This window comes from Labrus bergylta, chromosome 23 (assembly GCF_963930695.1).
Source record: "Labrus bergylta chromosome 23, fLabBer1.1, whole genome shotgun sequence".
Classification (NCBI taxonomy): Eukaryota; Metazoa; Chordata; class Actinopteri; order Labriformes; family Labridae; genus Labrus; species Labrus bergylta.
The window spans coordinates 5,531,272-5,558,134 of NC_089217.1; the positions used below are offsets into that span (position 1 = coordinate 5,531,272).

At 40.7% G+C, this 26,863-nt stretch overlaps 1 protein-coding gene across 5 annotated transcripts in view; it reads left to right on the top strand.

Moving 5' to 3' along the window:
* Positions 1-26,863, top strand: part of syt1a (synaptotagmin Ia) — a 141,105-nt gene that overhangs the window by 103,542 nt on the left and 10,700 nt on the right. For 4 of the 5 annotated variants that reach the window (XM_020647719.3, XM_020647716.3, XM_020647715.2 and 1 more), the window contains 5 exons: positions 8,402-8,574; positions 11,509-11,634; positions 17,799-17,966; positions 19,983-20,150; positions 22,624-22,741. In XM_020647719.3, the coding sequence (XP_020503375.1) occupies positions 8,402-8,574; positions 11,509-11,634; positions 17,799-17,966; positions 19,983-20,150; positions 22,624-22,741 (753 nt within the window). The remainder of the gene's footprint in view (positions 1-8,401; positions 8,575-11,508; positions 11,635-17,798; positions 17,967-19,982; positions 20,151-22,623; positions 22,742-26,863) is intronic. The other variant, XM_020647720.2, reaches the window with a different exon arrangement.

Sequence of the window (26,863 nt, forward strand, 5' to 3'; positions counted from 1 at the left end):
GCAGAGGTGGTGAATGAAATGAATCAACAGGTTTCAGTTTTGAGATTTCAATATTGGAGCTTTGAGGTTGATGTTCCCTTTGGCTTTGCATTGAATGTCTGTCACTAAAATGTATTGCTATTCCTGCCTCGCCCAGGTCGACAGCTTTTCGCATTGTTTTCAGAAGAAAAGCAGTCGATTTTTTTATTGCTTCCAACTTTTTGAAATTGCATCACAGAGCAGAGCTAAATTAGAGCTTGCTTTGTTTCCATAGGCAGAGACGTTTTCTGAGAGCCTCCTTTAAAAACAGGCCTGTCAGTTATACAGAATTTCTAAATTATTGTTTTCTCACCCAATCCCCTCAATCAGAAGCCATGAGTTTGCTCCTCGGCGCTGCCAAGCTGGTGATGAATGCCCAGAGACTTGTTTACTCCGTGGAATATCGATACTGTCTGGAGAAAGTCAGGTTGCAGATTTAACAAGGGAATATGCGAGCAGAGAAGCTGAATGCTCAGCGCTGCCTCTGTTATGCCGAACTGCAGAAGTTTTCTTCTGGGTTTAATGACCCAGTTGAAGCTCTGCTGGCTCTGAGGTGGTCACATGGGGCTTTCACAGTGACCTGTTGCTGAATTTCTGTCTGTCAGGATCTGCAGGACTCATCCCTGAGTGAGTGGATATTTGGTCGACACCATCTGTCTGCTGATGGCTCAAGCAAGCAGGAAGCAGCTGACTTTATGTCAATCTTTTTGGATTTTTCTTGGCTTGCTTTTTTATTGCAGCTTTCCTAAACAAGTTAACCAAAATATTTACATCCAGATTTACTACATAATCTGTGCCCTGCTTTTTCTTTTTTGGTGAGATTGATTCATACAGGTTTTTTGTTTTTTTGTTTTTCATAACTGATGTGCTGCAGGGCTGCAACTAACAATAATAAGTTATGATAATTCATTCTCAGGAGTGTTATTTTTTTAATTAATATGCTAATTGTTGGTCTTAAATGTCAGAAAAAGTTGATAATGAGCATCACGAATTCCCAGTGCTACAGGGGATGTCTGCTATTTTCTTGTTTTGTCTGACCAACAGTAGAAATTTAATTACAAAGATTAAAAACCAAGAAAAGTTCCAAATAACACCAGATACAACAGTGTAAAATCACACAACCCATACATGCACAGTTGAAAATGGGAAAATCAACCCCCTAGGAACTGAAGATTGAATTCAGACGGGAAAAAGTAATAATTGAAATTGATCAGCCTGATTGTGTCACTTAAAATGTGTTTTTAGTGTTTTTTTCTGAAATGAAAAATAAGCTTTTTCATCATTCTGAGCATTCCACTTCAATATAAAGATGAAAACTCACGTCCCAACACACACACACACACTGAGGTCTGACTGTGTAATCGCACTAAACCATATTGTGCCTTCTCATTGAGCAGCAACGCTGCCTCCAAGGAAACTAGCGTATTGAATTTCTTGGTAAGTTTTCTAAACACTCAAGGCTTCGCTTCCCGATAACAATTAACCTCTGAACATGGAGGCTATTTGATCCATGACTGCTGGCTCCAGCAGCCATTACTTCAAATAACACAGAAACAGAGATTGACATTTGAGAAAAATAAATAATGGTGTTTCTCTTTTATCAGGGTATTGATGCTTTCAGGCAGCAAAAGGCTGAATCAATCACTTATAAGCCCTAAAAGTCTTGATTTTATTTATTCTCTTAAATCTTTATTTCACAACAATTAGAATATCTAGTATACCTCAAATTCTAAATACCTTGTGTAAGCCATGTGTTTTTTTTGTCCCTTCAATTGAGCAATCTTTCATATGTTTCTATCTTTAAGCTGAAAACATCTCAAACTTGCGCAGTTCTACTTTTTAGAGTTAAAATTCTTTTGGGACTAACTGACATCATCTTTCACTTTTTTGCTGACTGAAAAACATGTCATGCAGCTGATGGGTTGAAGCTATAAATATAGAAAATAAAATCATTTGAAAGACTGTGGTGTCACCTCAGACCAACCTTAAGGGGAAAAAAAAACAAAAAGATGTGTCAGAGTTTAAACGTGTCTCAACTTGTTTGACTTTGAGGCTTCTCACAGTCGACAGACAGCAGAGTTTATTATAGGGGATTACGATGGTGGCTCAGAAGAGCTATTCATCTCTGCTCGCCTGCTGCTCTGGCGACAAGCTTTGTCGTCAACTCTCTGCCCTTGCTTTTTCAAAAAGTTACTGCCTGCCATAAGACACCATCAGAGGGCTGGTCTAAACCTAATGTTGGCTTCAGTTCTGCACAACGCAGAAGACGGGGCTCAGCCAACTTGTAGTGACAACCAGTGCTCGATATCTCATCATTATCTATATCTCATGTCATTATCACATTGTGATAATGACATGACATTATAAATTTTAAACATTATAAATCCACCGCATTCACTGTTGATAAAGTACCTCTTCAACTCGTAAGACTTCCTGCATGTGCAATGTGTTGAAAGTGCAACTCTTTCTATGTTAATCCAAATAACGGAGCAGACTCAATGGAAATATTTCATTTAACCAAACCCCAAAGAAAGGTAACTGCCCATTCCTGATTAGATCTTGTTTGGTATTAAAGAACCGACTCTGGAGGAAGTTTTCATTAGCTTTCAGTAAATGCTCAGTATTTATAGTTTCAGGAAGGTGTTTGATGCTCCCTGCTGCAGTCGTACTGTTTGCTTAAATAAACCACAGCAGGGAAAGGGCGCGGACGGAGTGTTGCTCTCGTAAGCATAACAAGATATAATGTCAAGGTTAATTGACCAACAGAGTCCTGTCACATTAGATTAGTGTGGGCTGCTGGAAGTGGATATAAACCAGATGCTATATTAAACACACACGCACCCACTGTCATTTAAAATGTTCCCACCAAACTGTATTCCGTTGATAAAAGCTTTCTATCTAATGTAAAGTGCGATGTTTTATCAGTGATGGAGAGGAGGAAAAATGCGACGGAAATCCTTTTAAATACAGAATTGAGTCAGAGCAGGGACGTATCATGGGACTGGTTTTGATCTGTATGACATAAATTTTAATTCTTTGTCACTGTAAGAGGTTCAATTTATGATACTTTTTAACATGATAGGACAGTAAAAACAAGTCGAATGAAGAAAAAGACCAGCATTATGTCATACATTTTAGACTATATACAGGATAAAGGGCAGAAAATGTCAGCCAATGAAACTTGGCTCCCTGTTACACTCTGAGGTTGCTGCTCTTCGAACTCCTTCTCAGCTCAAAAGTGAAATCTGATAAGCTCTTCTCGGGAACTCAGAACTGTGCTACATCACAGCTAGAATCACTTGAGCTGAGGTTTTGCAGCAAAGTATGTTTCCTCTTCAACTGGAGCAAAATAGATCCGTCATTCAAAACTTTATAATGTCATAACTTAGTTCTTGTTGTGGGCATTGATATAATGCTGTGTTAGGTCTTCTCTATTGAACACTCTCCTTCCCTTTACGTTGTTCTTCTTCACAGCATGCTTCCAAATCTCTTTTGATGCTGATAGGAAGCGCATCTTAGATTTTCCTACAAAGCTGTTTTTCCAGAGATTTTCCGTCATGCTTTTTATTTTCTATCCGATGCCCTATAAGAATTTGAAGCTAGATTTTCCTTACTCAGTGAAATTAAGAACAAACTAAATGAACCTCCTTCCACACATTGAATATTCGATTTGGTCTACATGGCATTTGCAGAAACTTCAAAATCACATATCACATATTTGCCATTGAAGGCTACCTGTTCAGCAAAATCGAAAAAAAGCTCTAAAAAGTCCAGAAGTTGTATAAGCAAAGACAGAAAGAATGATTGCACACAGAGCAATATATTTCAATCCCAGTGTCTTAAGTACTTTGAAGGTTTCTCATTGTTTAGTGCCCTGCTTTTCCACCAGGCCGTGCCATTTCGCTAACAGTGCTGAAATGTGATTTGAGCCTTGAAGAACAGCAAACATGGATTCCATCATGGGCGACCCACCCATTAGAGAAACTCCATTTTCCATGCCATGTCGCTCGGCTGAACAGCAGATAAGTGCTGGCAGTTGAAGTGGAGTGGCAAGCTGGCAATACTCGCTCCTGCTCTCCCTTTCACTTTCTCGCTCTATTTCTCTCAAGAAACGACAGTCACACAATGTTGTTAATTAGGGGATGCTTTTATTGCTTTCTGGGACTCAGGTTCCTTTAATTAAGGAACACAGAAGTGCCTTTCGCTGGAAGATGCTCGCTTGATGAATAAGATAAGAGCTCGGTTCATGGATTGATTTCCACTGTAACTGTCTGAATGGAATTCCATGAGGAAAGCTGCAGAGTGACATAAGCAGTTTGGGTTATGAAAGAGCGCTTTTACAGTGTATTTAATCTTACCTCTATTCATCAAACCTTCCAGTTGGAGAGGAAATATATATGTTCTATATAAAAACCATTCTGAAGTTTCTGCTGAGAGGTGATTGCTTATCACGTTGGTTTGCCAGCTTCAAATACAAACCTATCACGTCTCAGAAAATTCCATTAAAATATAATGTGTAAGGTGAAAACAGAGTTTACACTAGACTTTATTTTGACAGCCAATTTGGCCGGTAACATCACAGAATGCCGGCCATATAGAACAATTACCAGACGTATGCTTTGAATAGCCGTATTTGCTTAACAACCTACATTTCAACAGCGATAAAAACCCACCTAAACCCACGTTCATTTTCATGCAACAATTAGATGTCTGAATATAGCACCACAACTCCACCTGACGCAAATCACAGCGCAATGGGCAGCAAGCTTCAAGGCTTCTTAAGGAGAATGCAATCACAACATGCAACAGCACAATTTTCTGTCATCATAAAAGAAACAACTCAGCAGACGGAGTAATGCCCACCACAAGCAGACGGCAAAATAGCATAAAAATAATAGAGCTGATATGCACTTTTAACAGTGGAGGCAAAATCAAGCTGTTTTATCCAACACAAATTGTGTTTCTCACAGAATGATGCTGTACCTGTGCAGTAATGAGGGAAGTGTGTTCACAGAATCATTTTAGAAACTGCCCTACATGATCCTATTCATAATAGGTGATGTTATACTAACTGTAGGATAGTTTAAATAGTAATTCTGCTTTTGTCTCCAACCTATTTTAGTGTTTGTTCACAGACTACTTGAGTCTGATCACCTTTTCCCCTTCACACACACCTGCACCTCTTTCTCTAAATGCAGCGGTTTGATCTGCTTTGTCTCTTTCCATTTCCCCATCGCCTGTTTTTTGTTGTTTTGACTGTAGCCTATTCATCCAGTAGCACATTTTAGAACGACGCCCAATTCACTCCACTCGCGTTTTAAAATGCTCCGTTCATATTCCGTTCTGATAACAGGCGATTGACGAGGAGGTTTGTTTGTGGCGCAGCGTAATGCAACGGTCCAAAGTGCAGAGAAGCATGGCCACCACTGTTAAAACAACAGCATACGAAGGATCATCTTTAATATGACACCTTGCTCACCGCTCGATGACTCGCAAACGTCTCTTTTCAACCACTCTTCACAAAAGACTCTTTTCATGTATCTAATGTATGAATGCAGTAAATACTACCTGACCCACAGTTTATCCCCCCCCCCCCCTATAGGTTCACATTTCTAAAAGGAAATTCAGTCCGTTCAGGGTGTCTCATAGTAAACAAGTCCCATCCAGTGTCACCTCCATTACCACACGGCCTCCGAGGCAAGGCCAAAGCTGTAGATCCTAAAGTTATTTTAGAACATCACTCACTGTTTTTCCTTGGAGGAGAGTGCTTATTGATTTTGTCAACAGAGCATCGATTTTTCTCCCTCCCTTTCTCTCTCTCCCTTCTCTCGGCCCTTGGCGAAAGAAACCACAGCCGAATGCTGGTCAGCAAAGCCCCAAAGTGATGGACTGTAATATACTTTTCTGTTTTGATGGGTATTTTTGGAGTTTGTCAGATAAAGTCTTCAGAGGGCTGGAGTTTGACCTGGTTTATGTTATCTATCATACTTTTGGATTTATGACGGCTATTGAGATCATTCCTAAGATGACCCAGACCTTTTTGGTCGCCTCTCGAAGTGACAAAAACAAAAACCTGCTCAAAAATAGGCTGGTTTGTTGTTCCACTCTTTTAAAATTAGGGGTGTGCTGCCAGATGTTTGGGGGCATCAGGGTAGAATAAACGAGCAACGATTATGACTGCTGAAGTGAGAAGTCTGTTGCAAGGTTTCTCATTATTTTCAGCCCATCTGGACTTGATTTTATCTCTCAGTGGTACCTAAGTAACCCCCACTTCCTCTGCTTCCACAGTATGCACTGGGGCACAGCAGCCGACTGTAGTTGAGAGAGGTGTCACTGTGTTTGCACACAGCTGTTAGAGCTGTCACTGCATTGTGGAGCTGAGTGTCTGTTTGACAGTCTGTCGGTGACAGAGTTGACTTCCAGTTGTCCAATTGCTCTTCTCAAGTCTATGAAGTCCGGCAACAACATACGGTGGAGGAAACTCATGTCGGTTAAAAAAAACCTCTCCTTTTTCAGGTTGGATAACCACAAAAACGTAGCTGAGCAAGGTATGATTCATTCATCCTTAACAAAGAACATCTTTGAAGGTGTTCCAAACAACCCAAACAGGTCTATAATAACAAACATGTCCAGTTATATTAGATAAAATATCACTGCCTATATAAAATCTCCTTTGTGTGTTATTTCTTAAAAACTGGCTGTAAAATCCCCCATACCATTGTTAAAGATCTCTATCCTATGTATCGGTAATATGTACCGCATTAATCTGAGATTAATTAGATTAATTTTTATTTGGTCATCCATCCATTCGTCCATCCATGATATGCTTTTAATGAGTACAGATTATGTTTAATGATGAATTAATGATCAAATCGTTATTATTCTAACATACAGAGGAAGTCTGACAAAGTGTGTATAAATGTCAATAAATACATGTACCATGATGATGAGACATTCAAACTCATTTTCATGTTAACTCTTTTCCATTTCATGTCATTCTTCCCTTCTGGCTGGAATGGTTTTACAGTGAAACTGGTGATAAATTGTATTGATGTCAGAATTATTAAGAAGTGGAAATAAACTTTTAAATCCAGTTATCCACCAATACTTTGAGGAAAGCTTTTGTTCCCAGATAAGAAACCGAACTCCTCTTTCTTACTTGTTGCCTTTAAAATGAATATACTTGCGTTGTTGTTGGTCTGTAAACAGCTGGTTGAATCCACATATATTAAGCTGCTGTGTCTGCTGTGATACTCTGAGGAATTCAATTCAAGGTCAAACTTTCCAAAGTAGGAAACACATCATAGACTGAATCATACCACCTTAACACAAGCAACTGAATAAAGAATCAAATGGAAGTTTTCTAAAGTGCCGTTGGCATAAACACAACGAAGTAAAATGACATTGCCCAAAGTTAAAGAAGACTTCTTGTCGGGAACTTTTTTGTTTCAAGACTGGCTCTCTCTTTTAAAGTTCATCCACAGCGTTATTTTTTTAGGTTCTTGTCTTTGCGTAAAGGTTAGAAAATGAAAAGCTCTGTTGAGTTTGATGGCTTCATTTTCGTAACCGAAAAAAAAAAAAAAAACATGGCTCTGCTGTGTGTGGAATAAATGAAATGTTTTGAAGAGGAGGTAAACAAGAGAAAAGATGCTGCTACTGTTCTTTAACCTTCACACTGAGCTCTGAATGTTCAAGGTTACAATTATTACGTTGAATTTAATCTGTGAGATAAAGTTTTTTTTGTACCCTCTCAAAAAGGGTTTTGTCTGAAATTCTATCAAATCTGTGAAAGAAATTCCAATCCTTGAATCCCATCACAAAAGGCTAATTTCATACTTTAAAGGTTGTCCTGGAGAGCTAAGAGCATGTGAACAATGTGTGTCACACCTCCTGTGAATCCCTTTTATTTCACTACTTCATTGACGGTCGCTCCACTTTTTCACTGTCACTCCGAATTGCCTTTCGAGCACTCCCTTGAAAATTACCACCGCTCTCAGTCCTGGTGAGTTCTGTTCTGCCCAAGTTTGCCGTAAAGTGTCAGCTGTCTGAAAATCTTTTGTTTAAATGGCAAGTGGAAAATGCCAACATCTGTTACTTCCACTAAATTGGCTGACGCTGAGCGGTCGTGTCTTGTCCTGCTAGTCGAGACCGATCATTAGGAGTCTGCCACTTCTTGATGGACCGAGGCGCTGGCTCAGGTGTTGATCCTGCTTGCCAACTCCACGGCCAAACACATTTTCCTACTTTATTTTCACCTGTCAGTTGGTATAATCACTTCTTGGAACTTTGGCTCAAATGCCGAAATGTACTTTTCTTCTCTTCAAAGTTCAATTGCTCCTCGAAGTGTAATTCAAAGTCTTTCTCTGTCTGCTCTCTTCCACAGTGCCATCATGGGCCATTGTCTCTATTGCCTTTGTGGCGATCATCCTGGTGTTAGCCTGCTGCTTCTGCATCTGCAAAAAATGGATATTCAAGAAGAAAAACAAAAAGAAGGGCAAAGACAAGGGCAAAAACGCCATCAACATGATGGACGTAAAGGACGGGGCCAAAACCGAGGTAAAAAAGTTGAACTACTGTAGCGTAAAGTGCAGACACATTGCTCCCTACATGCTAATTTTACAATTTTCTGACAAAATTAGCTTTTTACTAGATAATTTGTGCATGACCTTATCGCTTTAAGTTTTAAATCATTTAAGAGTAAGTTGGTTTGAAAATGTTTAAGTTGTTTTAGCTGCTGTTTTAGACATACATTTCTCTTTTATACTGTCAGTGCTTCTAATAATGTATGGTGACTTTGATTTGATTGATCACATTTGCAGTATCGCATTAACTTTCACCAACAGTGTGAAAATAATTTTACTGCAAATATGGCCGTCAAAAATGTCCCTATTTTTAACACCATGGCTGCTGCTATACTGTATGTATTATATTTTGTTTAAATTATGTTTTTACTGTCGCTTAAGAGATACATACAGTTACTTATCTGCGATATTTCACGATTAATTTAAAAAAAATGCAATACAGTCTAATCACAGGAGAGTTAATGAAGTCATTTAAATGGCTTCAGATTGAAGAGAGAATATTTCAATCTCTTTTTTTCTCCTACTTTTCGTTCCTGTGATTGTTTCTTTTTGTCATATGAGGACCTGCTCACTCACAGAAGAGAGTGAGTAACGTGTGCCGTGTAATGACGTGGTATCCACCCAGAGAAATGACATCACCAAACCACAGGCTAATGGGAGGGAGGGAGGGGGGGGGGGAATTTTTAATGAGCGTCTACCTGTTCGTCAGTGCAGAAAAGGGAAGCAGTGTAATGCTGACACTTTAAACGCTAATTGCATCAGTAGAGCATCATCATGCTGCTGTCCTCGCAAAAAAAAAAAAAAAAAAAACATGTACAAAGTGTGTTTTAATTTGCTGCAACACCTCTGCTATTTATGGTGCATCTGAATCACAGTTAGAAACAGATGACAACGTTTTCACACCACATTTATCATAATTATTGTAGAAGGCGGAGCATTAATTAAGATTTAAATGTTCAAGCCTGCTTCAACAGAGAAGAGTGTTAGCTTTAAAAAAAAAAACTAGCTAGGTCAATAGAATAGAGGGAGTATAGCACAGTAAATCACTTAGCATGTTAGAGGGAATTTGCCATTCATTTCCAATATCCTGACTGCCTTTGGAGCACCCAATTTGTATTTTTAAGTAGTCATTTATCAAAATTATAGACTTCACCTTAATACCTGATCTCCGATATCGGTGAATCTGCCACTTCCGAGGCAAGCGGTCATTTCTCCTGGTGTGCCCAGACTCTGGTGTGTTAACTCCTGTGTGTGGTTGTTTTAATTTGTGTTTCTTCCTTCTATGTCCTCCTTATCTGTGTTGTGTCTGATGACTGTTCGGGATGGTCACTGGCGGTAGGTTCCCAATTGCTGTTGGATCTTCTTAAGCCTGCTGCTCTGATGTTTTTTTTTTTGTAGCCTCTTGATAACAACTGACTCCCATAGAACCAAATATATGTAACTATGCATACAGTACATGTATCTCTGCTGTATATATGTGCGTACAATCTGCATATGCACATATATATGTATGAAAGAAACACTGGGTGCGCATTGACAAGGTTGAACCAGGCTGATTTCCATGCCAAGCTAAAGTCTCCTGCCTTTTGATTGTTTGATTTACATTTCAAAGAGTGGCGGTGAGTTAATGTAGAATGATTGAGAGGCTCTACAAGTAAACGTTCTTTTTGAAATATGCTGATGAAAAGGAAGCTATTGACGTACGGTACGATTCCCAAATCACAGCTGTCAACTGAAGTGAAGCAGATCTCACCTTCGCTTGAGCACAGATGCATAAGTTCAATTAACATTTTCAATTGATATAAAATTAACTTTTTAAGACATTGATTTCCTCAATCATTTTACAGGTTCTTTTTTCCTCTTTTACGCGTCAAATGGAAACTAAAGACCGCTCAATTTGGATTTTTTTTTTTTTAACTGAAAGGCACAGACTAAGTGGCTCTGTGGAACAATTTTTAAGTAAATCAGTTTTGTTCAGCCTTTTGCTTTCACATGAGCAACTTGACAAACTAATAGGAGCAGGCCCCCTGATGTACATTACAACCCCTGTTACCAACACCTTCCCACCACCCGCTGGCATGACGCTTCTAGCTATTGGCGTAGGGGATAACACAACAGCTTTAGGGGGTTATGATGGCAATGTGACTGTATGTCTGAGGGGCGTAAGCAGACTTGGGAATGTGGGAATCACACGAGAGCACTGGATTGAACAGAGAATGCTCTGCATGCGTAATGATAAAGAGACTCCTTGGAAGGCAACTTTTGCAGAATGAATGACTTTGAGAGCTAGTCTTTGCCTCTTCAAACGCATGTTGGTCTTATAACAAACTCCTCCACCCTCCCACCCCTTCCTAGCCCTTTCCCCACCAATGCCACCACCTGCTACCCCTTACTTCAGTGCCAGGCTAGCGAAAAGGGCAACTTCACGTCTCACTCTGCCAATTCAGACATTTCCCAGTTGATATGTGTTTTGCCTGAAATAACATCAAGGGAATTGTCTTACTGTGAACTTTTCCAGAAACATCTCTCTCTCCTTCTTTCAAGTCTCTTTCAACGTCTATCTCTCCTCCTACTTCCTCTAATGCCTGCCCATTACTCTCATTTCTGGCGCCAGCATTTGATCTTTCCTCCCCTTTAGACAGAATCGCCCCAAAGAGTGATAGAAAAGCATCATCAGGGGACCAAGGCCCGGGGCTTTAGTGCATCACAGAGCATGTCCTGGTGTTAACTGCTATGGTGTTTTAGTGCTTGCTTCCCCCTTGTTTCCCCCCCCTTATACATCATAAAACAAGTGGCAGCTTTTACAGGAGTAGGTCTGATGGCAGGACCTAGGCGGGGGAACGGCTGGCTGGGTGCTAGCGTCAGCAACAAACAGGCGACACTGACTCTTGGTGGGTGTCTCCTTCAGGCCTTGAAGGATGAGGAGGATGCCGAGACAGGGCTGACTGAAACGGAGAAAGAGGCGGAGCCCAAGGAGGAGCAGAAACTGGGCAAATTACAATACTCCCTGGATTACAATTTCACCGAGAACTCGGTAAGGGTCTGTTCTCCGAATCTGTGTGTGTGTGTCCTTGTTGCGAAAGGTCCTCCTTCGTAAGTATGGTCACACCCAACCTCTGAGGTGGTCCAACTTTCCATCCCTGCAGAGATTAAACAGGACCCACCCAAGGTTCTGCACAACATTCTCCTTTGGTTGCGTTCCTGCTGTAAACACAGTGTGGTCACTGAAGCTTGAGATGAACCTCACAGGGATATATCATGGTGGTGGAGTTTGAGCATTGGCCATTAAGCCGGTACACTTCTGGGATTTTGATTTTCTTTCTTTCTACTAGGCCCTGCAGATACCCATCTGCTGTCATTTTGTTCCAGAGACTGAGTTTTAAAAAAGTAGAATGAGGATGCACATCAACTTCCTGTCGCCAGATGTTGTGTGACAGATAATAGATGCGGTGCGTGAACACAGCGCTGTCCCTCACAGGGCTAGCTAACTCCCCATTATAAGCAGAACTGACATCCTGAGATTAGAAAGTAACACTCACTGCTCCTATAAACACTGATGCATACAATGGCATTGGTTTGAACATAGATTTAAAAATGTAGAAGGAACAAGTTTTACTAAATGACAACAAATAGCAGCCATCTTGGCTAGTTCCAATACAGTATAGCATTGTCTTAAAATCATTCAATTAGTCTACCAATACAACCAATACTGGTTTTATTTAAGGTATTAAGCACAATACAACCATGTATATACAGTCTATGTTATAACTGATTGTAGTTTGTATAATGTCAACAAGTCTTCCTAAATAAAACATGATTAGTAAATATATGTTTTTCTAATCTGAGTTTAAAGGGTTGAGTCTGTTATCCAGCCAAGGTCCAATACATTTGAAACATTGAACAATTTTATTTGCAGAATCCTGAAGAGTTTGGATATGGGGAGAAGGCTGAATTCATTTTGGTGACAGAGAGTAAAGCATCCATTTAGTTTTGCCAGGATTTCTTTGTTGAGCATGGCGGGGGGAATTTATTCTCTCGACATTCAGAATTGTCATTCTCCAAACACACCACCCACCCCACAGAGTCCAAGCGCCAAAGCATTTCACATTTCCATTTTATTCATTGTAATAAATAATTTTCTTAATTCTCTTGTCTCTCCTGATTGAATTAGTTTTGCCAGGATTTCTTTGTTGAGTTGAGTTGAGCAAGATCAGAAATGTATCAAACGTAGACAATAAATCTGCAATGACCAGACTGTGAGATGAACCGGGTTATCAATCAATTATTTTGAGCACTTCACTCTGCAATGACCATCAGTACACAAATTAAAGTCAAGATGTTGCTAATAAGTCAAAATGAGTGTTCCATAAACGAGGTCCGAAATTTCTTTCAATCAAAATGACAACTTATGGACTCGCTTCATAAAAGTACTATTATGTGGCCGATATCACATTTCACAACGTTGATCCATCATGTTGTGGGAGGCAGTGACAGGTCTCTCTGTGAGGTCTCTTGATTACAGTGGTAATAAGCTTCACACAGGAGCTAAAGTGTAATGAATGGATGACAGTTTTGAGGCTTTGCGGGAGTGACCTGAGAGAAGCTCGGCTCGGCTCATTGCCTCTCCGGCTGCGGCCACTGAAGTTAAAGAAGCTCACGGCGGAAAGATCTAAAAAAAAATAAATAAACATGGGGAGGCAGCCGTTTATGTGACCCACTTCCAGCTCAGTGACGACGTCCACGATCCACAGACACAGCGGCCTTCAGGAAATGTGTTTTTTTCTAATCCTCAGGCTTTGAGGCCCATGTAATCAATGTGAGCACCATAGAACTGCTGGAGGAGAACTGGCACAGGTGATTGCTTTAATACCTTGGCCTGAGCTTCCTTTATATAATAGAAATCTCTCTGTGAAATTTTCATTATTACAGAAAAGATGGCAGCCCTGAAAGAGAGAAAATTATGGAGATGATTGTCAACTGTCAAGTGTTTTGGTGTAAGAGATGATACTTGATTATCATTGAAGCCTGAAAATGCTCCTTTTTAGTATTTCCCCTAATCTTTATTTTCATCAAACAAGCCAATCTGACCTACCCCGGAGTCTACTGCACACAATACCCAATCATGTACACTTGACGGGAAATACTCAATGTGTGGTTAGACATGGCCGACAGTGTGTGTATCAACAATTCAACAAAGGCAGGTCAGGTACCAGTTAGAGGGTCAAAAATATGCTTCATAACAACACCAGGCTGCCTCCTTGAAGGCATCTGTCATGTCAATACTCAGTTCTGCTGCTAAAATATGACAGAAGAATAAAAGAGAACGCCTCTCTACAATCCAGAATATTTCATCGCTACCCTAATCATTAGATCTGGAATGCTCACGGGAAGAAGGTACCCTCTCCAAAATACCAAAATTAGAAGGTTTCCTTGTAACTAAATGGTGATGAATGGTTTATTTTCAACCCCCAACACATTTCTCCTTACCTAAATAATTCTTCATCTTTTCTGTCAGTGCATTAGGCAGATGTAGTACTTCATAAATTAAATTTGCAATATTCTACGCAGTCATCCATTATCAACCCTCATTCTCTGTTCGGAGAACCTATAAGGCCTTAATCAGATATGGATCGAGCCACATCTTCAGATATGATATATCAGAGATGCCGTGAAGATTCCCATCAGTATTACAAACCCTTGAGAATAGTAGAGCATGATAAATCTTGTGCCATGTTCGTGGATCCCAAAAGAAAACAAGCTGACACTACCTAATGTCAGCTTGAGCTTCATCTATATGTGCCTAAAAGTTTCAAAAATGAGAAAACATGCATTATTTAAGTCTACTTAATGGTGTTTTTTGTGTCTGTAAAAGTTCCACCCTGCCCAGAGAAACAGGAAACACCAGTATGTTTAGACACAGAGACGAGCTGAGTGGGAGAAAGAAGCAATGCAGATTAATGTCAGATCCTCATGGCAGTGAGTCTAAGCTTTGTTTCCGTCTGATAACCACCACAAATGGCTTCTGCCCCTGGTGTTGATGATTCTGGGCTTATTCACTAATGAGACGAAAGGGTTTGTAAAAGATCCAAATCACTCTGGGAGCGACCAGGCAGTTACATCAGGCAAATACCCAGCAAATGAACCACAAAGAGCGCTCTCAGCACAGCAGGAAGGGAATTATAGTGTCATTCCTACTTTCAACATCATTACCATTTTCATTGCTCTTCAAGCAGGTCACGAGCAGGCTTATTTCATCGTGTCCAGTCTGAGTACGAGAAGTTTGAGCTCATTACTAAAAAAAGGGATGAATTTCAAAACAATATTATTACTTTTTTTCATTATTCATCTCAGTGTTTCCCCCTAGACGGTTTCATTTCTGAAATAAGCCGCTTCAATAAATATTATCTAGAAGGCGTCTTCATTTGGAGTGTGTTTGTGTGTGTGTGTGTGAGTTTCTGTGAAGTGCTCATTGGGAAATAAGTCCTCCAGGATGAGCTGCCAAAGTTGTGAATCACCATCCAGTACAGAGTCTGGTCATGCAACTGCTCAGTGGACCAGAGAGTTGCACACAAACGGAGAGGGGTTAATACCAGCAGAGCCACAGTCCTTAGTTAAACAGAAACACCCACACAGATGTGCAAACACATCAGCCACAGTAAGTTGTTTTTACCTGCAGTGATGTCATGGTCGGTAGTCAGGTGTTGAAAACATTAGTTCTGATTTGTGTAAAAAAAAAAATAAAAAAAATGTGATGATGCGTTCAACCAAAGCTATAAAGTACAAACACTTCTTGCTCTCAGCCTTCTTTTAAAGCCCCGTGGATTCCTCCCTTGTGAAGATGACATTACAAACTGTAGTGTGTCTGACTGTGCTGCTGAAGTGTCACTTCACAGCACTACAGTGTAAATCATTACATTTAGGTTCAGGTAAATGGCAGCTATATTATCTGCAAGTCTTTTATTTACCTTCTGAGGTATATGACCATTATGCTGTGAGAGATAATGATAGGCTGCATGCAGCTGTGCAATTATAGAAGTCATACTCATGTCAGAGTGGTCTCACTTCAGTGCTTGCAGTGTGTTTTTTTTTTTAAGGTAATGTCAAGAAAATGTTGTGCATAACCTGGGGAGCAGTTCATTAATCGAGAATACTTCCCATGATGATCTTGTCCTTTGTTCACTAGCGTCATGTGTAACAGTGTAACAACCTGTGTGTATCTGTGGTACATTGACAGAAAATGATTAATGGTAGTCATTATTCCATCATTTCATGAAGACCTTTCCATACTGGAATCTCACCACCATCCAAAGCAGATATGTAGGTATATTATAGCTGAGACCAATACTTCCTAAAACAGGAGATGGTAACAGAAGCCTGAGTCTGTGTTGTGTTTTATAAATGCACAGAAACTGGGTAGTTTGGGTAAACTCGCCTTTAACCACAAAATGAAAAAGATCAATTCAAACAAAGTAGAGTTTTTGTCATTTCTTGGGAGATTTCCACCATGAAAGAAGAAATGGTACAATAGGCTCAATTCAAATGTAAATGTTTAAAAAAAAAAATAGTCGAGGAAAACAAAGATGGATTTGGGGTGAAAATGTAAACAGAACAACTTTTGTGCATTCTTTGAAATCTTAAAGTTTGGCTCTTTTAAGGTGACATCCTGGAAGGGTCTCTATGGCCTCTCTCTCTTGTCACATTAACGTCATCAGTTGAGGGAGGTTGGATTACAATATCCACTCTTACAAACAAACTTTTAGCCAACATCAACCGATTAAAAACGCTGGTCTTAACTAACTAACTAACTAAGTACTATATCTTATCAAATTTAATGGCCTTCAAGCTACTTTAACCAAAGTCAAGAATTAACTCTGAGGGCCTGATTATTGGTAGATTTGCCTTTAAACACGGTTATCTTTTTATTCTCATGGCCAAAAACGTTGGTACTTTTACTCCCCAAAGAAAATACATTGCTAACTATTATCACTGTCTTTCACATTTTACGTCATTTCCCCGAAGGTGATAACCATCCAGAGGGGTTTTGTCTTCTCCTTCTTTTATTACCAATGTGTTTCTGGCAGCAGCAAACATTAAACTAACGCAGCTCCTGACAGCTGTAGAGCTCCCTGGCTGAGTGCCCTGGTCAGCCTCCAGATTGCAGCTTGATGGCTGCCTGATAGGAAGTTGATTGACTGACTTGCCGGACCTCCTGAGAGGTCTTTGAGTTGGCGCTCTGACTGGCAGGTCAATCAGGCTCCCAGCCCCCCCTTTGTGGTTATCAATTATCGACCTTATGTGAAGAGAAACAGTCCTCCCGGTCCAGCTCTGACACATCCTGACCTTTACCATCCCTTCAGCCGCTGTCAGGCTCTGCTGACATAACCCTCTAATACTTACACCTTATCCCAGAAATATGACACTAAATCATCTATAAGCCACCATTATTAAAGGATGATTGGCCATAATGTCAGAAGACAATGTGACTGAAGGTCCTCAAGGTCTCCAAGCCGTCATTAAGAAGTATTTCCAGACATTCCCTAACACTACAACTGCTGGAACACTTTCATTTCTAGAATGGCTGAGGCTGTCATTGCCACTGCGTTTACCATATAAAGACTTCAACACTGAATATAAAATCTTAGGGTAGGTTATATATATTCTTTGTGAGGATTATTTTAAACGTAAAAAAATGGCAAACTCTTACGTCTTACAAGCCTTAAAATAAGGTAAACAACCACATATACCAGTTGATGCAAGTAAGGATTGAAGTATTCCTATTCCTTTATGAAATCAAAACAAAATCTAATATTCCTGGTCTGTCCTGAACAAAGATCAGATACATGGGGCTAGGTAGCAAAGAGCTGTATCCTCTAGAGTGGGGGGAAAAAGGGGGCAAACAGTAAGTAATGATTTCTGTCTATGGTCCATGTGGTCATTATGACTGTTTGGCAATTCCAATTCCGTTTTTTGTTGATGTTAACTGAAGCAGGAGAAGTCATTGTCCTACACCAATATGAGTTTAATCTCAACAAAACATACCAAGCAAATGTTTGGGGGGGTTGAATTGAATGTAATCAATCGTGTGGTTTCTCTGCGAGGATGTTGGTGGGATGAAGGTTCAAGTTGTGATAATTGGATTCGCGTTCAGTCTGATTTTCCCTTTTCTCACTTCTTCACCCTTTGTTCCCCCCCTATTAGCTCATAGTGGGGATCATACAGGCTGCAGAGCTGCCCGCTATGGACATGGGCGGCACATCTGACCCGTACGTAAAAGTGTACCTGCTCCCTGACAAGAAGAAGAAGTTTGAGACCAAGGTCCACAGGAAGACCCTCAATCCTACCTTCAATGAGCAGTTCACCTTCAAGGTAAAAACCCACACAGAACTGGAGATCTTTTGGTTCCACTGACATTCTCATTTGCATGCGTTGGGGAATGCTGGGAAGGTGTGGAGACAGCAACCAGCTGGCACATTAACAAGCTCCTGACAGAATATCTCACAAACACGCACACAGTCACACTCACACACACTGCACCTGAATATGATTGGGATTAACAGGCAGATCCGCTGCTACACCCTGGCCTTGCCTCGGCCATAATGGATGCACGGCTGCAGCTGGGCAGTTGGTAAAGTTTTGTCCGCGCGCAGGTGTTTGGCGAAACTTAAGCATGATGTGATGGGATATTTATTTGTGTTTTTCTAACTCTGTGGGAAACAACCAGGCCAGGTGATTATGAAGACTGTCAAGAAGAAGAAGAAGAGATGTTTGTGTCAGATAACGTCAAGGACAAACCGAGGAGTCTTATCAGCGCCTCGCTCTTTGTTTGGCTTGTAACGAGCCAGTTCCATTTAATACGCTTTTGTCCCAGAATTGATGGCAATAAAGGATCACAAGTGCTGCTGGAGGGCCCCACTCACCTGTCTTTTTACCTGTCCAAGGTTGTAGGCCTGATAAGAGTGTCTGTCACGGCTGTTAGAGTAGAGATTAATTTGGATACAGAATCACCCACAACATTACAATCTACCCACTACCAAAACACTCACATCTCACTCCACTTGGCATGTAATTAACTTTAGAAACTTTGTTATGGATGTGATTGACAAACTGCGAACTTTGGTGAACTTTATCTTGGATATATATATATACACTAACATTTTCTTTTTATCAATTTAATACAGTTCTATTATATATAGTCACCCTTCAGTTTTGCATTTCTACGTTAGACAGACAGATTGCCTTGGTTGAAACTTTTCATTCACAGGTAGCCGACCCTGACGTCTTTCCTACTTTGTAGTGCATCCTACTCTCAATTGAACCACTAAACACAAAGTTAACATCCTGCCATAATACAGAAAACATGCACATGGGCCACACAACAGAATGCAGGTTTAAGGCCTCCTCTCATCGTCTTCCCTTTTCAGACCTTTCTGCCAGCTTAAAACTCAACAATCCCAGAACCCGTTGGACATCATCTGACCACGATCTAGCTTCTGGGAGTGTTTACCAACTTTTTTGGACTTCCAGTTTAGCCAGCGATGACCAAGACTTCCTTTTCTGTGCGATCCCAATGTTTACAATCCTGCTAGAAACTTGACAAGCGACACTTGAGTTGGAGTTGAGAAACAAGTCTCAGATCAGATTATATGTTTTTATCTAGGTTTATTACAGTTCAATCTGTTTCTGCACACAGCCCATTGTTCTCTCTTAATGAACTGTTTTTTCTTCATTATTATGCGGAATCTGTGAAAATAGATTCAAAGCACATGAACAGATTATTGGAAAAAAACAAGGCTGCTTTCCTCAATTTATCGGTAAAAAGACCCTGATGATGAAATCATGTTTACTTATTTCAGCTCTACCGCTACTGAGTAGGCTTAAAAGCTAACGTTGGGACAATATTGTAGGATATTGGCAGTCTTTAAGATATTTTCTAATATTTTCCTTTCTTCCAGTTGTTGTCTCTGATGATAACACATAACGCTCTTCACTCGAGCTGCAGAGAAGAATACTAAAGACCCTGAGGGCCAATAGTTTGCCAAATTGGCTAACTGAGCTCTGTGATTAAGACTAACCGCAGCATATCCACTTTGGACGAGCTCCAGATTGATACTAATGGTGTTTTTCTTTCAATGACACAGCAACCTCTTTAACAGCCTTCCTGTCAGCTGTGTGGGCCGCAGTCAGTCAGTCAGGATGTTTATATCCTGTCCTGTCAGGAAAACTGACAAGGATGCTCTCTTTGAATAAAAATGAGCATAGACAGATAAAGCCTGGATGTCAAACTGTCTTTGCAAACATCTCTCATGGTTGAAGCTGGATTATTGGCTGAGCGAGACTGTTTTGAGCCCTTCGCTGACTTGTTTCTGTGGCCGTCCTCCTCAGGTCCCCTACGTGGAGCTCGGTGGAAAGACACTGATAATGACGGTGTACGACTTTGACCGTTTCTCCAAACATGATGCCATCGGCGACATCAAGGTGCCGATGAACAAGGTGGACTTCAGCCACGTAACGGAGGAGTGGCGGGACCTGCAGAGTGCTGAGAAGGAGGAGGTAAGAACCCACAAAGCTCAACCACTCTGTAAAAAAGGAAGTTTGACATCATTACGTCGCACCTCTCATTGTGTCAAGGCTTCAGTTTGGACCTGTTGTCGCTCTTGTTCCAGTTATAATAGTTCTTTCATTGTTCCTTGCTTAAGTGAAATTGCAATCATTGTTTTGTTGTGTCCAGCACGCCGTTAGCGCTCAAACTACAGACGTGTTGCCGTGGCCAAAGTAATCCATCGCCCCTGGAAATGTCACTTAATCAGATGTCCACACTTCCCCTTCAATTAATAGAAGTGTGACTTTCCATGCAACAGTTCAGGAGATTCAATTTTCATGGTAAATGTCATGGCATATAGCACATGTTGCCAGGGGAAACCTCGTTTTTTGCATTACGCTGCTTTGATTTAAAGGTTAATTATAACAGTGGAGAATGGCAGGTGGTGTTGTTTGAGTTGAAGGGCATCAGTATACTTCTTTAACATCTGCTCGCACAGCTGCAGCGGACAATTTAACACAAGGCCCGAGACACTGGAGCGGAAAGTGTTTGATTGATTGGAATTTTTTCACAACATTTTGAGTCAAAGATAGTTAATTCTTCTGTTTTATTAACTACATATTACAACTGTTTAAATACAAAAGGTCCATTTTCTTTACAGCTCATCAGTTGCATCGAATAATAATTACAAACAGAAGAGTTTTTCTTCTAGTATGTCTTAAAGTCAAATAAATTGTGTTAAAATTTCTACTCATTGTCAGCTACTTAAACAACAAGGTCACCCCAAAAATACATACTTCTGTTACAGAAAATATTAAAATTTCAGAGCCCCCTCCTCTTTAGGCCACTTGAAATATTCAGAAGTACAGCTTGAGGAGGAAAAATTACCTGTGCGAGACTGTTCACAAACCATTGGTTTGTTCAGCGTGTGATTGGGGGTCAGGTTTAAATGAGAGTAAGGCAAACAGGATGGAAGCAGCTGGATTTAGAGACAAAGACAGCTCTGGAAGAACTCGGCATGGGAGTCTAAAAGAGGCGCTTTTTCATGTATAAATCTTTTTTTAACAGGTGGAAGGAACATAAAACAGCATATCATTTGATGCTATAGCAGGTTCAAATATTTCCCTTTTAGTTGAGAAGGAAGCTGTTGGCCTTTAGAGTTCATAGAAACGCGTAAAGAGGCGGGTCGCTGCTCTTTGACGGACATAATGAACTGTCACCAGCGCTCACACTGCCCTTCTAGGGAGCTTGTTTTTGTTGATTAAACTCGGTTCCAAGACATCAATATCAGACTGTTCAGTCATTGTTTTTGTGTTGGGTGATAAATGAAATTGTTTTAGAACTTCTTAAAGTACAAAGCAAATTTCAACCGTTTCCAGCGCACTGCTTCCACATGAGGAAATAGACGCTGATTGGCGCTTGATGAGAGACTCCTGAAACAAAACGAGAGTGGATATCCAGGTTTGGTTTGCCTCTGATTTCTAATCTTGGTTCTAAATGGCCCACACGTAAGAGCAGGTGTGACCTGAGCTGGAGTTATTGACTGACTGCTGCTCCTGTTGATAAGGGATATGTGGAGAATATGAGTCGCTCTCCGCTCTGTGCATGATAACGAGGCTGTGTTGTGATGGTGATTTGTGCGAAACAGTGAAGTGATTGCAGTCAGTCAGTACTTTTCCAGGGAAGTAATGAGTGACAAACAGCAGCGGGAGCTGATGTTAGAAATCATTCAAAGCAAAACAAGAGGAAAAAAATCCTTCCTGGAAGATTGGAGATGTTGTTTTTTTGGATGGAACTCCAAAGCTATGACTCAGACATACAAAGATTAGAATTTGATCAACACTTATTTTATGTTTCTGTAATGTAACTTTAACATATATATGAATCATGTTTTTTTAACCATGTGCTCTTTATTTCAATGTGGAGGGTTATTGAGCTTTGATTTTTTTTTTTTTTACAGTTTGAAAATATCGACATGCACACGTGTTTCTTCTTATATCAACTTCTGATATATTTGACGAAACAGTTCATTGTTTCATTTAAGAGTATACCTGCATGTTTGCATCACAGCAAGTATAAACACAGGTTTTTTATATTTATGTAAATGGGATGTCTGGTTCAAACTGCACACTGCAATTACTGTAAACAAATCTATACCCCAGTGTCAGTGTACTTTATTTTAACCTCTATTACCATAAAAATGCCAAATGTCCTATGAAAACATTGTGAATATCAGCTTTTGATATTAACATGAGACCCAAATAAACATCAACATGTTAAGAAGGCGAATTAAAGCTCTAGATTTGGTCGACTGAACAATGTGTAATGTGCTTTGGAGTGGAATTTCATTTTTCGTTTTTTATCCCTCCTCATTTAGCCCCACAGTGAGCATCTGCTGTGAACACGTGATGCTGTAAATTTGGATTTAGTTGTTGCTGCTAAAACTGTTTCTCACCTTCTGCGATGTCTCTGCCTGTCCAACAGCAAGAGAAGCTAGGCGATATCTGCTTCTCTTTGCGATACGTCCCCACCGCTGGCAAGCTCACTGTGGTCATCCTGGAGGCCAAAAACCTGAAGAAAATGGACGTGGGAGGCTTGTCAGGTAAGGAAAACTGTATTGGTGTGTGCACTGACTTTCCTTTTCAACAGGCCCTTTTGTCTGTAATTATACATGCACTGCAGCACACACTTTGCCTCTCCTTCAACACGTCTATCAAGTCTATGTTTTTCTTTCTTTCTTGACCGACACCCAAACACACCACTGGTCCAAAATTCACATGTCAAAGCTGAATTTTTTAGCATTTTGCCCTCCAAAAAATCTTAAAAGTGTTGAACGGATGTTCAGATCCTGAAGAAAACGCAATCTTCAGACAGAATTTTGTGTGAAAGAAGCACAAATAAAATGAAAACATTACCACCCCCCCCCCCCCCCACACACACACACACACACACACACACACACACACACACTCCCCTTCCCCACCCCCATCTTCCTGTGGTGCAGCTCCAACAATACACTAATGTAGCATTAAGATCAATAGATGACATTTCACACAATACAGTGGAGCCTGAATAGCAGGTCTGATGTCATGGTAACAGAATGTGGCATGTTAGGGCAGAGGAGATGTGAAAATCCTCATTCACACAGCACACACCGCTTCATGACTGTAACATGCACAAACTACACAGAAAACAATCAAAGAAGAAGTGATTCATAAAGGGACAACAATAAAGCTCGGTGATTCTCCACCACAGTACCAGGACGAGCATGTTCTCAGCTGCTGCTGTCGTCTTCTCTGTTTCTCTCATAAAAAGTTTTTAACGTCTCACTGTGAAGGGAAAATGAAGGAATCTCATTTTGTGAAAAATGTTTATTTCCTGCGGGGGTAAGTCAGCCGTGTGGGCACGTTTGCACAGCAGGGACGGCTGTGTGCACATTCCAGCTTTAAATCCAAACATACCTTAATGACTCTGAAATTATAGTGCAATCGCACAAAGGAACGCACACTGCTGTTTGTCTAGGGATTTATTTTAGAAAGTAAGACCTTTAAGAGTTTTATTATTTTCTATCTGAGTGTTTTCCTTTCGCTTTCATTTTTATTTTGGGCTGCAAACGCCTCCACAGCATAATATTTTTTTCTCTCCTCTTACCTCAATGGTATTAAAGTGGATTTTTACATACAGTTTTGTATGTCTATATAAAGTATGTTAGAAAAGATTCACACAACTAAATAAAGAGACTACTGCACCACACATCAAATTAAAAGAGTGAATTGGTTACCTTATTGTAATTTTATGGATTAAGTTTGATTGAGGATGATCTTTAGTTTGAGGCTTTAAGGTTTAACTGTTAGGCTGCTTCAAAAGATAGCTGAAAGAAACATGATGGTACTCAATGGGAAAAGAGCTCCAGAAGGTAATTTCTTGTTAATGACTTGCAGTTCACTGTTTTAGAATTAGTTTATATGTTTTTTGCTTTACTTTAATATTTCATAAAAACAATCATCACTCTGGGGTAAGACAGAAATGATTGGCCGGGGTCTAAATTTTAGATCATACCAGACACATCTAGAAATAAAAAAAATCACAAAATAAACCGCCTCCTCTCCCGCCTTCCCTTTGACTTTCTTTAGTGGTTTCATTTGAAAATTCCCTGTTGTGCACTTCCCTCTCGCTTTGACTCTTTCTGCTGCAATTACCATACAGCTGGGTCCACTTGCTTTCTGCCTGACAGCCCAGCCTCTCCATATAAGCCGAGACATCCTGCAGTACAGTACCACAGCGCACATTAAAAGCTCAAAGCTCCCTTTCATCTATCAGACCACACAAAGCCATTTGGCAGGGGGGAATAAAACCTCCCCTGCTGCCAATTTATGCCACTGGCGTTAGCTCTCACCTGTGCCCATTTGCATCGTGGGATTTTCAACATTTTGGGTTGTTAGCCACATCGACCAGCCAGAATGAAAAGGGTGTGAATGAGCTTTCTTTGGAGCCCAGGTTTCTCTCTAACTGAGGGAGGAGAGAGCGTTAAAGCCAGACAGTTTGACACCACACACTGTATGTCAGGTTTAATTGGAGCATGTTTTATCTGTGTGCACTGGTCTGTGGGTCTCAGGGTGAATTATTAGCATACATTAATAGCCCAGTGCATTGTTGTAATTACACACAACCAGAATATACTCTGATTCGTAGCTGGGTTTTGGTTAGTTGCAGCTTTCTTCTCTGCTCTGGGAGTGTGGGCTTTTAAAGTGTAGCAGATGGATGAAATAATGGGCAGGTCTGTAATAACAATAATTAGCCTCCATCCACGGGGCGGCTCAGCCGGAGCTTAAGGAGGAGGACATGTAATTGATGGCCTGGGATCAGCCCTCTCCTCTATTGTCATCCTGTTTACCATGCCTAATTATGGCTCACAGAGGAAGATGTGGGTATTTTCATTAACCAATGTATAATCAGAAATAATTCTTTTGATTGTCTCCTCATCTGTGCTGTTTCTGCTTCCAAAAAAAAAAAGATTTGAATTCATACTTTTTTTTTTTTTTTTTTTTGAAGTGCAGTTGACTTCTGTCGCCCTTGAGGATTGCTGTTACTGAAGTGCTTTGAGGCACCGAGCACCATGTTCTTAAGCTGTCGTCTCAAAATATCCCAGCCTCATCGCCCGACAAGTTATTCCTCTCTCTGCGTTAACAGACTCCAGAGGAACGTACAAGAGACATTCGTTAGGTTTAGTTTTCAACCTCAACGGGTGGTGAACTCTACAGACTAGAAAGTGAGTTTTAAAGCAGCAACAGGTAAAGTCTTCCACCTCTCAAGAGTGTACCCTGCTGTTTCATGCTGAGGAGGAATAAGGATTGTGCTTATTGTTTGTTTAAAAATGTGTGTTTTAAAGTGCTTCAAGTGTAAACCTGGCATGGTGCGCCATCAAAGTGAGTCATACTCAGAAGTGTGTCAAGGCACAAAAGGCTAAGTGTCGGTAAGAATGAGGACAAGCGACTCTATAAAGGTAGTTGTTGCAAAAAATGTTTTCTCCCACCCTCTTTGTACCACTGAAGACTTCCCAGAGGACAGCGAGGCGGCGGCATATAACCAGGTAATGGCCCGCAGTGAGGGAGGTTATCAAAGCACACAGGCGCCGTGTCTGCGGTAATGAAGCTGCACTGCCCCGACCCAATGCTCCAGCTCACCATCTTGGCGGGAGGAGTTATTTGTTTTGTTCCACTGGCTGCTGGACTGAGAGGTTTTTCTCCCAGTCAGTAAAGAAACAGGCCAAAGGGATGGACAGGACCTAAGACAATAAAAGGGAAATTCATTTGTCGATGAGTTTTTCATGCCGTTTTACTTTGATATGAAATCCAAAGATGTGGATAATAAGAAGTAGATGATCAGAATGGTGGTTTTAGATAATAAGGAATCTTAATTTACATACAAGAATTCCTTCAAATCGTGTACAGGTGATTTCAGGCGAGTTTCACTGTGAACGCTTGTGTTCGTGTGGTGTGTGTGTGTGTCACTCAGCAGTGATCTCAGTGTGTAAAACTAAACCGACAGTCACCCCCAGATGCACCCACCATGGCAAATCCAAAATGATGTGAAGAAAGCTAAGATGACAGCCAGGCTATATTTAACCCTGCCTGTATTGGTGTTCATTTGGCACATCTCCGCGAGCCCCCTGAAGCAGCCACGCTCCACGAACATGGACGTGTTTGAGCAAGAAATGCAATTTTTGTTCGGTAAATCTGTTCAGAAGTCAAGCTTTGACTGTGAGATCATCACCGAAATAGTCCAGGGGAGTCTCAGCTGGCAATTATTCACAGCTTGAAAAGCAAACTGTAAGTTACCACTTTAAAATTAAACAGCTTTAGTGGCTCTGCTGAACTCATCACTGAGCTCAGCTCTTATCCACAAACCTGCTTCTAGCTTCCTAAGGGAAATGTAAGGACCGCTGATACTGCATCGCCTCATAAAGCTATGGCCAATATCCAGGACTCAGATGAGTAACCTGTGGGATAACGAAGGTAAGCGTCTGTGCTGTACACATATGCACGGAAGCACTCTTGCATCAGAAGCGCTGGCATTCATCCATGAAATGGGGGAGATCACACCCGTCTGGGATAAGACAGTAAAATGGGCCGGATATGAGGTACAGCGAGCTTCCCAAAACTCAATAAAGCCAAACTCTCATCTGTTGCACAGACAGATAAGAGGCGCCTGGATAGCGCTGATG